This window comes from Miscanthus floridulus, chromosome 3 (assembly GCF_019320115.1).
Source record: "Miscanthus floridulus cultivar M001 chromosome 3, ASM1932011v1, whole genome shotgun sequence".
Lineage (NCBI taxonomy): Eukaryota > Viridiplantae > Streptophyta > Magnoliopsida > Poales > Poaceae > Miscanthus > Miscanthus floridulus.
Window position 1 is genome coordinate 151,777,219 of NC_089582.1, and position 15,813 is coordinate 151,793,031.

Consider the following 15,813-nt stretch of genomic DNA (forward strand, 5'->3'; position numbering starts at 1 on the left):
ATTACAATTGGTCAAAGGGAAGAAGGAAGAGACAAGTAATAAGGAGATGGTCCAAGCTCAAACACTTGTTTACTAATCGTCGTCCCAGGGGCCACGGCATCCTTTTCATTTCTGGCGGCGTGGTTCGGTAATGCTAGGCACACACTTATTTTGTAGTACTACTACTTAAGTATGTAGGAGTATTGTATTGTGTCCACCTATAGAAATAGAAATGTATATATACATATACTTGTATATATTCTGAAGAAGTGCAGCGCTAGCCAGCTTCTTGCTAGGATGAGGATGATATTCTGAAACTTGTTTAAGATGAGAGTATCAGAGAATGATATATATATATATATATATATATATATATATATATATATATATATATATATATATATATATATATATATATATATATATATATATATATATATATATATATATATATATATATATATATATATATATATATATAGACACACACACACTAGTGGGTGAGTATGAAAATGAACTAGTGGGTCAGGGAGCAGGTGTAGCAACCAGCAAGTCAAACAGGCGTAGTATCACATGAAGAAGTAGCAGTTTTATATGGGGGGATGGGATGGGAGCATCTCTATGTGGACTCTAGCTCCCCTAATAATAATAAAATAAATAAATGAACAGCGGATGGCTACCACAACAGGCTGATGCCATCATGCCCTCACAGCCTCGTCACTTCTGAAGCTACTGTAGCTGCCTACGAAAGGGTCAAGAGCTGATCAGTTTTCAGCAGACAACGTTGAAACGGTTTCAAGCCGAAGCCAGCAGCGGAACTAGCCAGTCGCTGTGTGCTATTGCTATGCTAGGAGGCTGCTAACCATCTCCATTTCCCCATGTCAAAGATGCATTCTCTGGGGGTATACCCACTCGAATACTCGATGATATAGCAGATAATAACTAAGCCAAAACAATGTTCTGACTGATTTGTTGTGAGAGAAAAACACTATTCCGGCTAAAAAAACAAGCTGAAAAAGACGGATTATAAGAGAAGCGAACAGAGCCATAATAACTTCTCTTCGCTTCAGAGAGGTTAATATCAGGGGGTGTTTGGTTCCTCCTCCTAAACTTTAGTCGTTGTCCCATCGGATGTTTGGATATATGCATGGAGTATTAAATATAGATTAATTACGAAACTAATTGTACAGTTTGCGACTAATTTACGAGACGAATCTTTTAAGCCTAATTAGTCCATGATTTGACAATATGGTGCTACCGTAAACATGCGCTAATGACGGATTAATTATGCTTAATAAATTCGTCTAGTGGAGTACCGACGGATTCCGTAATTTTTTTTTATTAGTATCCGAACACCACATGCGACATCCTCGTGTGACATCTCCTAAATTTTAGGCACTGGATCTAAACACCCCCTTACTACTGCATTCTAGATGATAGGTGACTGAAGAGATTAATACTTTTTGGGATCATGTCAAACAACCTAGGCTTCAGCTTTGCAGCTGACACTGACATTGACCTCTGTTGGCATTGGCGATGCAAGAATTCCAACACAACACCCATCCATCTATCTGACCAGCAATTAAGACGGTGGAATTTATACATCTAGTGGTAAGCGATGAGTATATATAATGGAGTCGTTGACGGACCAGCAAGCAAAAATGGCACGCAAAAGTCTTCCAGGGCACTCAATCACAAGGGAATGCCGAATGCCTCGGCCTTCATGGGATGTTCTGGATCGATTACTGTAAACTAATCCAAGGACCATGCATGCATGCGATGCAATAATCCTGCAATGCCAAGCTCTTCGTTCTCGGCCAGTGGACTTGAAACTGCAAGTATATAATATTTATATATATACGCTCCCAACGCAACTAGGCGTACGTACTAGTGTATAATATATGTCGGTATTGACCACCGCTAGGTGGTGGTTCCAGTAGTTTAATACTAGGCCGAGTTTGACACAGTTCAGTTTCACTGAGCCTGTTTGCTGGTTGGTTTCTGGGCTGATAAATTCGGTCGATACTGGTTTATTACGAGAGAGAAACACTGTTGACTGGCTGATAAGCCCTGGCTGAAACTAACAAGTGAACAAGCTGACTATATAAGCTGTTTTTTTTTTGCAAAATAGCTTCATGAGCAACTTTTTTTTGTTGAGGCTAAGTTGTTTTTGAAACAAGTGTCTGGTAAAATAGCTTCACATGGTGGAACAATGAATAGAATGACTATAATATGGAAGATGAAGTTGAAATAAGCTACTTTTTTCACCTTCCTTCCGACTCATGTTTTTTAAGAGGAAGAATAATTATTTTAGAAATAAGTGTTTGACAAAATAAACAGCTCATGAAGTTGTTGTGTGCCAAACATATCCTCCTCCTACTACTACTAACCGGAGTGGTTGGCTGACGCTGAATTGCTGGTGGCCTGGTGGGTTTTCAACGCCGACAAACGTCGGAACGCGTCAAACTTGTCTGTGTCGTCGTGCAGAGTGATGCGCAAGCGTCCATCAGGATGATCAGGGCATCAGGCCATCATGCATGTGCTCCTAGCTTGTCCCTGTGCGCTGCCACGCTGTGGCGCTTTGCTTTGCTGCCGCAGACGCGTTGCTGGTCCTCTACATGTAGTACCACCTGTACACGTCTGCGGCTTGAGAGTTCAGACTGCTGGTTTTGCTTGCGGTGTGCTTGTGTGTGTGGGTGGGTTCAGAAACATGCAGCAGCGCGTGGATGCTGAGCAGGCGCCGTGGAAGATCCGTCGCCGTGCTTTGCATTGAACGCATGTTTGGACTTGTGTGCTCCAGGGTCAGGTCAACCGTACAGCGTCAACTCTGGGCCGGGTTATTACGCAATGCGTGACACTCCTAAGTTTGAGCGGCGTCACCTCCCATCGTCGGCGATGCATGACTTTGACCTCGCCCATCACATTCATTTCGCAGCAACAAGGCCGGCAAGGGTGATCCGATTCATCTCTCTCATAGTCGTCCTACGTGTTAAGAAAACTCGTCCGCACGTGTTCCGAAATGCTCGGGCACGCCATCCCAACAAGCAAATCTGCTCTGCATCTGCTCTGCATCCTCCCTTGGTAGGAGTAGGTGATATACGTATGGTGTCAAGCGGAGGAACCGAGCATATCCTATAGGATGTCACCCTGTTCGTTTGACTGTGGCTTATCGTAAATGATCGTAAATTTTCAACTGGAACAGTATTTTTCTCTCACACAAACCAGCCAGCAGTACTTCTTCACAAACCAGCAACGATACGAACTAGCCAACCGAACAGTCTGTGTGGTCGGTGATCTACCGGATATTGATCCGCCAACGGCCAAGATCGATGACCTGAATCCACTGCCAGGCAGTTAACTACCTTAGGCTGATGGTATAACCAAATACCCCCGCCCCACCCCCATTTTTTTTATTGTTAACACTTCTGTAAACTAATTTTAAATCTGACACTGTTTTATTTTTTCCCCAAATCTAACACTTTTGCCCGTGTCTATTTCCCTGGCGCGGCAAAACACCTGTGTCACGCTATGCATGGTGGCGTGGCGAGAGGGATGACGTGGCGACGACCGAGGTACTGACCGGTGACGTGGCAGAGTCTGCCACGCCACCGATCTTGGCGCGGCAGTGACGCGCCAGGGCGCATGGCGCGGCAAGGAGGTGATAATTTGACGGGTGGCAATAATGTTGCTTCTATTACCACCAGCACTAGCACTAGCACTAGGGAGCCAGCCAAGCCAGATCACTTTTTGCAGAAGTAGTCAAAGAGCAACACATTGGAAGCAAATGTGTCTCTGATAAATGCCTTTTCTCTAGACGTGTGACATCTATCCTACCACTACATAGAGACAAAAAAAATTGACGTGACCTTGATATGACCCTACAAGAAAAAGCTGCATACTTAAACCTTAGGTTGGGAAACACAGTAGCTTGAATGCATCTAAGGGGGTGTTTGAATCTGGAAACTAAAATTTAGGAGGTGTTACGTGAGGGTGTCGTATAGGGTGTTCGGATACTAATAAAAAAAATAAATTAAAGAATCCGTCGATACTCTACGAGACGAATTTATTAAGCCTAATTAATCCGTCATTAGCATATGTTTACTGTAGCACCACATTGTCAAATCATGGACTAATTAGGCTTAAAAGATTCGTCTCGCAAATTAGTCGCAAACTATGCAATTAGTTTCGTAATTAGTCTACATTTAATACTCCATGCATGTGTCAAAATATCCGATGGGACAACGACTAAAGTTTAGGAGGAGCAACCAAACACTCCCTAATCCTACGTGGATGATAACTTTTATGTGAGGCAGTCAATACTGTATGCCTCCATTACGCTTGCCCTAATGGATCAACGGATCACAGTGCTTGAGTGCTATGGAGTACACAAGTGATTGAGGAGGTGTACACACGCAAAGAAGAGATTGATGGGCTCTCCAGTAGGCTTGTCACAGTAGCCTAGCCCGGCAAACCCGACCAAGCCCGAAAATACCAAACCCAATGGCCCATGCATCTTTTTTGGACTTTGGACCGGGCCGGGCTGAGCTGAAAAAAAGAGAGTTGTTTTCGGCCTAGAAAAATCCTGTCCACGACCATCCTACGGATAAAGTTGGTTAGGCTCAGACTGTCCACACATTTTCTACAGCGGAAAAACTATACTATAGCGAATGGGCATATGGTCTAGTGGTAGGATAGTCTAGTGGGATGCTACCCACCACGGTTTAAACCCAGGTGTTCGTACCTCTTTTTCAAAAAAATTCTAAAAAAATTAGGGTACACGCACGCGTGCGCGTTCGGTGATATTGCGCGTTTTCCGCGCACTAGAGGCTGGAGAGCCCTCAATCTCTTCTTTGCGTGTGTACACCCCCTCAGTACTCCGTAGCACTCAAGCATTGTGATCCGTTGATCCATAGGGCAAGCGCAATGAAGGCATACAGTATTGACTGCCTCACATAAAAGTTATCATCCACGTAGGATTAGATGCACTCAAGTTATTGTGTTTACCAAACCAAGATTTAAGTATGCAGCTTTTTCTTGTAGGATCATATTAAGGCCACGTCAATTTTTTTTTGTCTTGGTAGGATAGACTGTCACACGCCTAGAGAAAAGGCATTTATCAGAGACATATTTGCTTCCAACGCGTTGCTCTTTGGCTTGCTTCTACAAAAAGTCACATCAGTCCTAGGCGGCTCCCTAGTGATAGTGCTAGTGCTGGTGGTAATAGAAGCATTATTATTGCGACCCGTCAAATCATCCCCTCCTTGCCGCGCCATGCGCCGTGGCGCGTCACTGCCGCGCCAAGATCGGTGGCGCGGCAGACCTTGCCACGTCACCGGTCAGCACCCCGGTCGTCGTCACGTCATCCCTATCGCCGCGCCACCATGCATGGCGCGGCACAGGCGTTTCGCCGCATCAGAGAAATAGGCGCGGGCAAAAGTGTTAGATTTGGGAAAAAAATAAAAATGTTAGATTTAAAATTAGTTTATAAAAAATGTTAAAATAAAAAAAATCCCCCCCCCCCCCCCCCTCTTTCAATAGGCGTCGTTTCCGTTCATTGAGGAGTCAACGCTTTCAACTTTGACTAAATATATACAAGAAAATATTAATATCTCCAATACATAACTATTATTGTTAGATAAATCGTTGAATCTATTTTCATAATAAACTTATTTGGAGAAACAAATGTTGCTAATATTTTTCATAAATCTAATCAAACTTTAAAAAAAAGTTTGATGGGTACAAATATCATAGCAGCCCTTATTTAGGGATGGAGGGAGTAAGCTGGTAGTCTATATAAAGGAAAGAAAGTTTGTTTCCCCGTTTGCCAAGATGGATAGGTGTGGATTCACATTAACCTTCCCTGTCCAGCAAATTCTTGTCTTCATCAAGCAAGGGGCAGACCGACCGGTGGATTGATGCCGGGGGCTCTAGGCTAGGTAGCTTAACTCGTGAGCAATCGTCTTAATCCTGTCTTATGCTAGGGAGGCCAGCGCTCATTGTAAAACAACACCCCATCCCTAGTGCACCGCGACCGCCAGTGAATCCAGATAGTTGGGCCGTCGTTATCGCTGGGTTAAAGTGGAAAATCTCGCATTGCTTGGAGCGAGTAGAGTAACCCATTGATTCACTGGCGTCTGGCGGTGGAAAAGGCTAGGCTCGTGGACGCAGCATCTCCTCCTCCGTCGCCGTCGGCGAAGGCGGGAGCGACGGGAACAAACTAGAGAGAGAGGAGAGGAGAGGAGAGGAGAGACCCGGGCGGGGCGGGCCTGCGTGGTGAAAAGTTGCCTGCGCACCGCAGCGCAACCAGAGAAGAGGATGGCGACGATGACGACGGCCGCGCCCAGATTCTGGGTGAACAAAGGCCACGGATCCGATCGGCCATGTTATTAAGAAAAAAAGAAAAAGATTGATGTCTGGTTTCTGATTCTCTGATGATTGTGAACGGAATGGGAATTGTTCTAGTTTCTAGAAGAAATCCGATAAATAGATGTATATATGGATGGTGAGTCGGTTCCAGAAGTAGCAAATGGAGTACAGCATCTGCACTGCACCCGAGAGGGAGGAGAGTGCTAGGACATCAAATCAAATCTAGTGAGCGAGGTGGGGAGGAGAGGCGATGTGATTCCTGCCTGGGCTTTTGTTACCAAATTGAGGTGCGCAGGAGATCTGTCGTCGGCAGAGGAGATCCCCGGCGAGAGCGACGCCCAGCCCACCTCCCCGATATTCCCGGCGACCGCTGGCCGGTTGCATTGGAGTGGGATTGGATTTGATTCACCTGCACCTGCGCGAACTGACCGTACAGCGTGTGCAGACGCGTCGTCCAAGCTCGGCGGCATCAGCCGACACCCCGGTCAGAATTCCCGGGGAGAGTCGTACGTACCGTACGTGGAAAATACACCCAGTGCCCGTGCCCGTACGAGAGTGGCACCACGGGTGCGCATGGCAACTTTGCCGTCGGTCGGTCGGTTGGCAGACCAGTCAACCTCCCCGCGTGCCTCGCCGCCGAAAAGCGTCGCACGGCATGCACATGCTTGGCCAATGGCCATTGCGTGGCGCGCCGCGCGGGGTGGCTCACCACGCCACAGTCCACACACACCGCACGCCGCCTGACGCCGTGCGCGGCCGCGCCGAGCAGGCTGCGGTGCAGTCGTTGACGCCTAGGCTCCGTCGCGGGGCGGTGGCGGTGGCCTCCGACACCCAGACAAAACCAACCAAAGCGCGAGGCGGGGCCTCACGCACGCCGACGGCCCCCACGCGGTTTCCCCCCCGTCCCCATCGTCATCCCTCGGCTCCCCCTATAAAGTCAGCTCCACTCCACCACTCGCCTCCCCCCTCCACTTCTACTCGATCGCCGCCTCCACATACCCCCGGCGCCATTCCCTCCCTCCCCCCCGTCCCGTCGCTGTACTGCACTCACACTAGCAACTGGCTTTCGTTTTCAGCTCAGCTCAGCTCCACCAATCAAACCAAGGTCCATCCAATCGTCAGAAAACACTAACAACCAACATGGACGCCATCTCCTGCCTGGCGCCGCCGCCGGCCGCGCTGCTGGCGACCTCCTACACGGACGCCGCCATCGCGCGGGCGCTCCACTTCTCCACCACCACCACCATGTCGCCCGACTCCTCCGCCTCCGCCTCCTCCTCTTCCTCCTCCCTCTCCCACCACCACCACTCGCCCCTGCTCAGCGCCCTCACCGACCTCCCGTCGCCCTACTACGTTCCGCCTCCGGTGCCACCGCACGCCGTCGCCGCCACCTGCTGCGACTCCGTGCTGGTGTCCGACTCGCCGCGCCGCCGCTCCTCGCCGCCGGCGGGAGCGCGCGCGGGGAAGCGCCGGTCGCGGGCGTCCAAGCGCGCGCCCACCACCTACATCAGCACCGACCCCGCCAACTTCCGCCTCGTGGTGCAGCAGATCACCGGCGTGCAGGCGGACGCGTCGTCGGCCGGCGATGACGTGTCCGGAGTGGAGGTGATGATGCTCCAGATGCAGGCGACCGCGACGCTCGACGCGGCCGCGCTGCTGGGCGCCGCCGCCGCCGGGAACCCGCAGCTGCTGCCGGCGGGCGACGAGGCGTCGGCGCTTCGTCAGCACCAGCTCCAGCAGCAGCAGCCGTGCTTCCCCACGCTGGACTCGTGGAACGTCATGTACGAGACCAACAGCGCGGAGATGCTGTGACTGCGAGGGAGCCGGCGGACCAGAGCGCGGCGGCGGCTGGCGTCGACCGGGGGATTTATTTATATTACTCTCATGCGTGCATGGCAGCATGAGCATGCATTGCCGGCCGGCGGCGGCCACCAACGTAGATGCATGGGCGGATCGACTGCTGATCTAGCTAGTACGACTTGCGTACAAGGAAGATGGATCGAGGAGAAGGAAGGAACAAGCTACAAGCCTAGTATAGATAGCGTATCAGCTGTTGTACAGCATGCATCCATCCACGCACCTGTCTGCAGTGTCGGATTACCTGATTTTGAATACAGTTCCAACAACAGCTAAGGATTTCTCTGGCCCAAGCCACGTAGGTTATTCAGCCTGTTCGCTTGTTGGGCTTATCAGTTAGCCAACAGTGTTTTTCTCTCACAACAAACCAGCACCAGCCGGGCTTATCAGCCCAGAAACCAACCAGCGAACAGACCGATTGTTTGTAGAGATTGACATGAAAACTATTTTTTACTTTACGACTTATTTAATTTGGCAGCACCCTTGACTCACCCATATATATGCACATGCACATGGTCATGAAATGATCGATGAAGGCAGATTAAAATGTAGTCAAACAAGTCCTTATTCTCTTGCGATATATGTAGATTGTTTTTTTTCCCTTCCAAATTTGAATAAATTCCTGAACAAAATATATAACGTTGATTCCCAAACGAAGAAGAAGTCGCATTCTGCCGGAGGAGACAACGATCGTGGGGCGGCGCCGGCGGGGACTGAGAGCTGCTCCATCTGTCAACCTGTGTACAGTGTACAGTCAGGACTACGTGGTCCAGTCCATCCCGCCCGTTGTAATCTGTTTCTACCGGGCCTTGATGAAGAGCTTTCCGGCCCAACGGGCTATACAGCCATATCATGGGAAGGCCTTCCGGTCCAGAGCCATCCATACGTACTGTATGACTGAGATGGATCATTCCGAGCAGTCAGCTGTGCATTTTTTCGCTCTGATAAACCGTTGATATTGATTTGTTGTGATTGGATCTCGCTGAAACCAACACTGTTCCTCTCTCGAAAAAGGTATTCTGACAGTCTTCTGATGCTCGCCAGAAATTGAAGGCAGCAAGAGCACAATCGTGCTTGTCATGTCAGCAGCACCACCTCCTGCTTCCCGATTCCCGTCCCACAGAAAATGGAAATTTCTTTTTTTTTTTAAGAAGAAGCTCACTGCCGTGTTATATCATAAATTTTTAGTTGAAATAGTATTTTTCTCTCACACAAATTAATTAGTAATATTTCTTTATAAACCGCAACCATACGAACCAGCCCACCGAACATGCGGTCAGATCGGCCCCGCGCCGACGGGTCCCATGCGACAGACAGACAGTACTCAGCAAGGCCACGCGAGCACGTTGTCGCCTTTCTCGTCCGGTCCCACTCCCACCCACGCGGACGGCGAACGAAGGCCAGGCAAGCCACACCTCCCCCACCACGGGCACGCACTCACCTGGCTGGTTGGCTTCCCCCTCCGTCTCTCTCTCTCTCTCTCCTCCCAACCCAACACTCCCATGCCGTCGCCCCCGCGGCCGCTACGGCCGCCGCCGGCGAGCGTGCGGGGCTTCCTGGACGCGCACTTCGCCTCCCCCGACGACCTCGCGGCCGCGCCGGCGCTCGCGGAGCTCCTGCGCCGCGAGTGCGCCGGGCTCGACGCCTCGCTCCGCCGCGCCGAGGCGCGCCTCGCTGCCGCGGCCGCGTCCTGGCTCGCGCGCTCCGCCGAGGCCCGCGCCGACATCCGCCGCGTCCGGTCACGAGGTTCGTTCGCGCATTCGCTCCCGTCAACAGTAGTGAACCCTAGCTGCTGGTTGGGGTTTTAGTCCAGGTGCCGCGGGGGCGCTGAGGCTGCCCGTCCCCTCCACACTCCAGACTCCACTGCTGATCCGGCTCGGTTTCCTCTTTGTTTCCTAGGGGTGCGCGTCGGCGCGGAGGACGAGGGCGCCGAGCCGGCGAGGACGGTGGGGCTGCCGGCGCTCGTGCGGGAGATCCAACGGATCGACACCATCCGGCTCTACGCGGGTCAGCATCTCTTCCTCCTATTGATGTGGACGTTTACATGGTGGCATGGGCAAATACAATGTGACTGGTCGTAGATTACACACGAAATTGGTTTGCTAACTGATGGTTACGGAGCTAGGTCATATGAGTGTGTTCTGGAGATGGTTACGGAGCTACGCCATATGAGTGTGTTCTGGAGCCTGCGTTATAGTTACATTGTTGCTGCGCGATGTAGCTTTTGGTAACTTAATACGTGATTTGTTTTCTGCAACAGTATAATCTGGTGTTCCTTTTTTGTGTCAGTGGTTTATCAGCGCTGAAAATATCCATATCACTGACCTTCTACAGCGCTGCGAAATGTAGTCCTCATGATTGCGCTGAATGTAGAAGCTTCTGTGTTGGTTTCAGTACCAGTCTATGAACTACGATACCCATGAAGGTTCGGGCCACATAAACAAGTATATCATAAGTTTGTAACCAAGTCCATTGACATTATCTGAATAATAAATGTCTTCTGCGCAGTTTCAAACTTGCTGTACCAATTCATAGTTCAATTTTGATTTCATTTCCCCTCTGCATCAAAATCTGCTCACCTTTGCTATTTGCCACGAGATGAGTTCTGTTGGCTGCTATTGTTTGTTACTATATCTTCTTTGAGACCTCTAGCTCTGTATGGTGTAGGAATGTTTTGCTTTCTGTAACTTTGCTATGCTGACATTCCAGAAGCTACTCTACAGTTGGAAGCTTTGGTTGGCAACCTGGAAGATGTGGCATTTTCCATCGTTAGGCAGGCCCCGAAGTTCAACCTATCATCCATACTTCGAAAATCAAATGTGAGACCCTTTGTCTTTCTTTCACTTCATCTGTTGCTGCAGATGCAGCTGATAAAATGTCATTCAGCAATTAGTTTGCAAACTAAGGATGCCATCCTTATTCTCTGTCAAAATGTAGGAAACAAAATGGAAGCAAGGGAAGCTGCTCCATGCTGTCGATGCTGTGAGGGATATTGAGCGAGAATTAGTACGGATCAGCACTAGTAGGCCACAGTGGACCAACCTTGTCATGGCTGTTGATTCTAGAGTGGACAAAACTCTTTCCATTTTGAGGCCTCAAGCCCTCACGGATTATCGGGCTCTACTAGCATCATTGGGCTGGCCACCTTCATTGTCTTCACAAGACACAGAGAACCAAATTCCGAATCCTCTAGTCTTGATGAACAAGGAAAATAAAGAGAGATACTCTCAAAGCTTCCAAGCACTATGTGCTCTCCAACATGTGCAGGGAAACCGTGAATTACGCCTGTGTCAAACAGCAGAAGTGACTCCTGCCCTGGCAGATCTGAAGTACTTCAATAGAACTGCTTGCTTTGACAATGGGCTTTGGGCGATCGATGAATTAGTTCACCCTATTGCTTCAAGGATGGAATATCATTTTGCTAAATGGTCTGAACAGCCAGAGTTCATTTTTACCCTTGTTTACAAGATAACAAAGGATTTCATGGATGGGGTGGATGATGTACTGCAGCCTTTGATTGATCAAGCAAGACTAGTGGGATTAAGTGCCAAGGAATCTTGGGTAACTGGAATGGTGAAAATGCTTGTAGGATACCTTGAGCGGCAGATTTTCCCAGCACTTGTCTGCTCTTATCAGGATCATGCTACTGTTGGCAAACCTGAAGTAGATTCCTCTTGGATGCACTTAAATGACGTAATGATTTCTTTTGATAAAAGAATGCAGCTTCTAGCGGATTCAGGAATCCAGAAAATTGCATCTCTTTCTGAAGGTCTGTCTAGGTCCTTGTCTGCCTTTTCAATATATACTGAGCACCCTGATTGGCTTCAGATATGGGCTGATGTTGAGCTTAGTTCAGCACAGGATAAGCTGAAATCTGAAATGGAAGATGAGACAAATTGGTCATGTAGTGGTCAGCATGACCAGCTTGGTCACATGGAAAATTCAATGAAGTTTCTTCTCTCTACAAGAGAAGACTACAAAGCTCCTCCGGTGTGTGAATTTGTTATCAAAACTGCTTTGTCAATGGTTGAAAGAGGCCGTGCTCTGCCAAACAGGGGAATGCAGATCCAGTATAACAGATCCTCTTCAGTTAGGTTCCTGAATGACTTTTTTCTTGTCTTGCGTGAACGATGCGAAGCATTGCAATTGTCGAATACGGCATTAGAAGATCAGTCTTTGTCAAAAACTTCGTGTGCAATCAACGCCGCTCGTTACTGCGAGAATGTGCTTCGGGAATGGGATGAAGATACTACCTTTTTGGATATGGGTCCTCAAGGATCTCTGTTTACAGATGAAATCAGCTTTTTAGTTAAATTAGGGACCAATTACCTGGAACAGATACTATCTTCGGTTCTGCTTGAGTTTGAAGATCTGTCCTGGGAATATGTCCAGAACATTGGATCATGGAGTGGACAGACCATCTTAGATGATCAGACCCTGGATGAAGAAAATGCAGGAGTATCTCCTGGTTTTGTTGCCAGTCTAGATGTTCTGACAGACAGGACCACTAAGTTGAAGCGATATCTTAATTCCAAGGATTTCCTTGATCTTTGGAGGAGTATAGCGGAAGGCCTCGACTACTTCATCTACAGCAGCATACGATGGGGTGAAGTAAGTTTCTCTGATCCTGGAGCCATCCAGCTAAGAGTTGATACAAAAGCCCTTCTCCACATCTTTAGGCCCTTCTGTTCAAGACCTGAAGCTTTTCTCCCTTTTCTAAGTGAATCCCTGAAGTTGTTGACCATGAAAAAGTCAGATGCACAGTTCTTGCTGGAAATGCTAATGGATGACACGAAGAGTGACAATTGCCTAAAGCATCAAGGATTGCACCATGTAAATGCTAGCCAGGCTGCAAAGATCTTAAGCAGCAGGAAGTTTTGTGGATAATCTTGTTTGTACAAAGTGTAGCTGAGAATGACCTTCAGCGAAGCTTGATGTGAAAACTTTATACTTGGAGATTAACAATTCCAGGCCACAACAAAGACAGGTGCACTAACCAAGGTCCAAGGAGCCGTCGGTATTGGCGTATATGGCACGCAACAGTGCTTTCCAAGGTTGACAGGATTTGACCACTGCTGCTTACTTGGCTACTTCCTGTAATTCTTCAGGCGATAATTAGGAGAGGGCAGTTCACCGAGTTTTACTTCATCTGCAAGCACGAAGCTGCCATGTAATCAGTTTAAATTGTTTGATTAACTTAGTCTAGTCGCCCTTGTGCAGAATGATTCAGCTGCCTCGTGCTTTCTAATTAATCCACACGATCTATTTCAGAGCTGGATCTCGTAGAGAAAGATTTCCCCGCATGGTTGCATTTCATAGCTTACTCAAGCTATTTAGTCTATCGAGATGCCACGTGACTTTTTGGGGGAGAAGTGCTTGTTTCTTTTGTTTCTTATCTCACCTCCAATAAAACCAACCCCGTTCTACCAATTCTACCACGAAGCAGCTTCACTGTAGAGTTAGTCTTCCTCTATGGAGGAGATGCGTATATTTGTCATGTAACTTTGCTCAAGCTCTGGTATTTATAGGTTTTAGGGGAATAGCCATTTATACCCTTGGGATATTGTATGACAGCTATTTTGATATATTTAGAGATGGAAAGGAAAATTCTGATATGCTAGGCCGAAGTCGCATGCAATAGTGAAACCTGACTCATTACAGCAAGGCCACTAATAAAGCCAATTACTTGACTATAAGTCAAGTTGTACAATAGTTATCTTCTATTTGTCTATAATTTATTATTATTATTATTATTATGTGGTATTATGTCTTACATTCTTTTCTTATACATCCTCACATACACTTCTATCTGGACCCACCAATGCATATGCTTTTGTGTCCAATTTGTTGCTTACATAAGAGCCGATCTCTTTTCTCTCTTCCATATCATCAAAACATTGATTAATTTGGCTATAAGCCAATTGTTTTACTTGCTCTTAGTTCTCTTTTGCATCCTAGCCTAACTCCACGCCCGGCCACTTTCCCTAGTCCAATGGATCCAGGTGATCCATGTGGGCTATCACATGGTAGATTAGCTAGGGCATTAAAAGACGCAATGGAAAAAAAAACAAAGTTAGAGGTGACCATGCCTCGTTCCTCCAACCCATCCCTGTGTTCACCACTGAATCCAGTTGGAAGGTCAAGAGTGTATAAGCCCACACAGTGGGCGAATGGGCCCGTGGTTCAGTGGTAGGGCTGTCCTGGGACGTTACCCACCAAAGTTGATCGTACCTTTTTCTGAAAAATTTCCAGAAATTTTAGATATACGCACGCGTGTTTCCTGTGCACAGGAGGCGGCGTGCCTCCCAATCTCTTCTTTGCTTCTTTGCATGTGTAGTGACGCGCACACATGTGTGTGCGTGTGGTGTGAGTGTGTAGTGTGTGAGTTGTGTGCGTCTAAATTGTACTCGATAAAAAAAAAGTACATACAACGGGACTAAAGAATTAATTAATATAGCAAAAATTAGAAGAAACGAAACATAGAGGATGAAGGCTTCTTTCTCATCGTGTTAGATCGGCGCCAGGCCAGTTTCCCTCTCTGTTCTTTTACGTGTCACATTAGCGCCGAACATTGTTATCTTTGATTACCCATTAAAAAAATATAGTTTCACTACATATGAATTATATATTATGAAAATATTTCTCGTAGTAAATATAAAAACATCTTATATCATAAACTTATTTTTTTTAATGATGATCAAATACACAAATGTCCGACTTAAAACAAAACAAATACGACATGTAAAAAAACAAACAGAGGACCAAGTGTGCATAAGAATTGGCACCCATGGACCGACATGGATAAGGTGCTCCACAGTAATGTCTACCTTGCTTGTTTGGAATTGATAAAAAAACTGGTTGCAAATTCCAATCTAGCCTATGATCTTGTTTAGAATTCTTAGCCCTTGACTTTTACTTGGTCGACCAATGCACGTGTGAGCCGCACGAGAGCCATAATATAATCTCCAACTCCAAATATCAATTGTTTGACGGACCTCGCCTCATGATATGAACACTCTCAACGGAGTTAGTGTCTACGTAATATTTAGATGAATGCGGATTCGTAAGCATCAGTCAGATGTTCTCCGCGCTGTGCATTACTGAACAGCTAGCGGTGTTGCAACATCTTATATTCACCATATGCGCTCAATTTGTCAAATTTGTTGTCTCCCATGCTCTAAATTACTCGTGATAGAAAGGATACAGTCGCCGTAAGTTTCTCATCCATCAGCTTGAAAGCGCCAACAGCACTTTATGACAGTTTCCATGCTACCCCAATCTGACCACGCACACTCTTGCGGCTCACTGTATGCAATTTTTATTTATGTCCTTTCTAGTACTAGCTCATTGCGCTCAAAAATACTAGCTGAAGACCGAATCAGACGTGTTGTGTTTGTCCTTTCAAAGGTGTTTCCATCAGAGAAACGACCCCTCCCTCCCTAGTCCCTAGTTTGCTACTGCGAAAGTTGAAGCTAGCTGTCAAAAGCTTCCTTTCCATGGGCTTGTTTATGGTGGTTAATTGATGAGATAACGAAGAAATATCTGGTGTGTCGTTTAACTTCTGGCTCTGGGAGAAGTATCTTGGAAGCTGTAAGTAAGCAAGTAGTGGCA

The 15,813-nt window shown here is 47.3% G+C and overlaps 2 protein-coding genes across 3 annotated transcripts; both read left to right on the forward strand.

The window, feature by feature from the left end:
* Window positions 1-7,373: 7,373 nt before the first annotated feature.
* LOC136547582 (calmodulin-binding protein 25-like) lies at window positions 7,374-8,748 on the forward strand. The gene has a single exon (XM_066539544.1). It carries the CDS (start codon window positions 7,486-7,488, stop codon window positions 8,155-8,157), a length of 672 nt encoding a protein of 223 aa, XP_066395641.1. The 5' UTR covers window positions 7,374-7,485; the 3' UTR covers window positions 8,158-8,748.
* Window positions 8,749-9,642: 894 nt separating this feature from the next.
* Window positions 9,643-13,627, forward strand: LOC136547583 (RINT1-like protein MAG2L). 2 transcript variants are annotated; one of them, XM_066539545.1, is made up of 4 exons: window positions 9,643-9,948; window positions 10,102-10,209; window positions 10,912-11,021; window positions 11,140-13,627. In XM_066539545.1, the coding sequence occupies exons 1-4, from the start codon at window positions 9,705-9,707 to the stop codon at window positions 13,087-13,089; spliced, it is 2,412 nt and encodes an 803-aa protein (XP_066395642.1). In that variant the 5' UTR covers window positions 9,643-9,704; the 3' UTR covers window positions 13,090-13,627. The 2 variants fall into 2 exon arrangements, with proteins under 2 accessions (XP_066395642.1, XP_066395643.1); XM_066539546.1 differs by lacking the exons at window positions 9,643-9,948; window positions 10,102-10,209 and adding an exon at window positions 10,241-10,627 and having other exon boundaries at window positions 10,926-11,021; window positions 11,140-13,623.
* The last annotated feature ends 2,186 nt before the right edge of the window (window positions 13,628-15,813 follow it).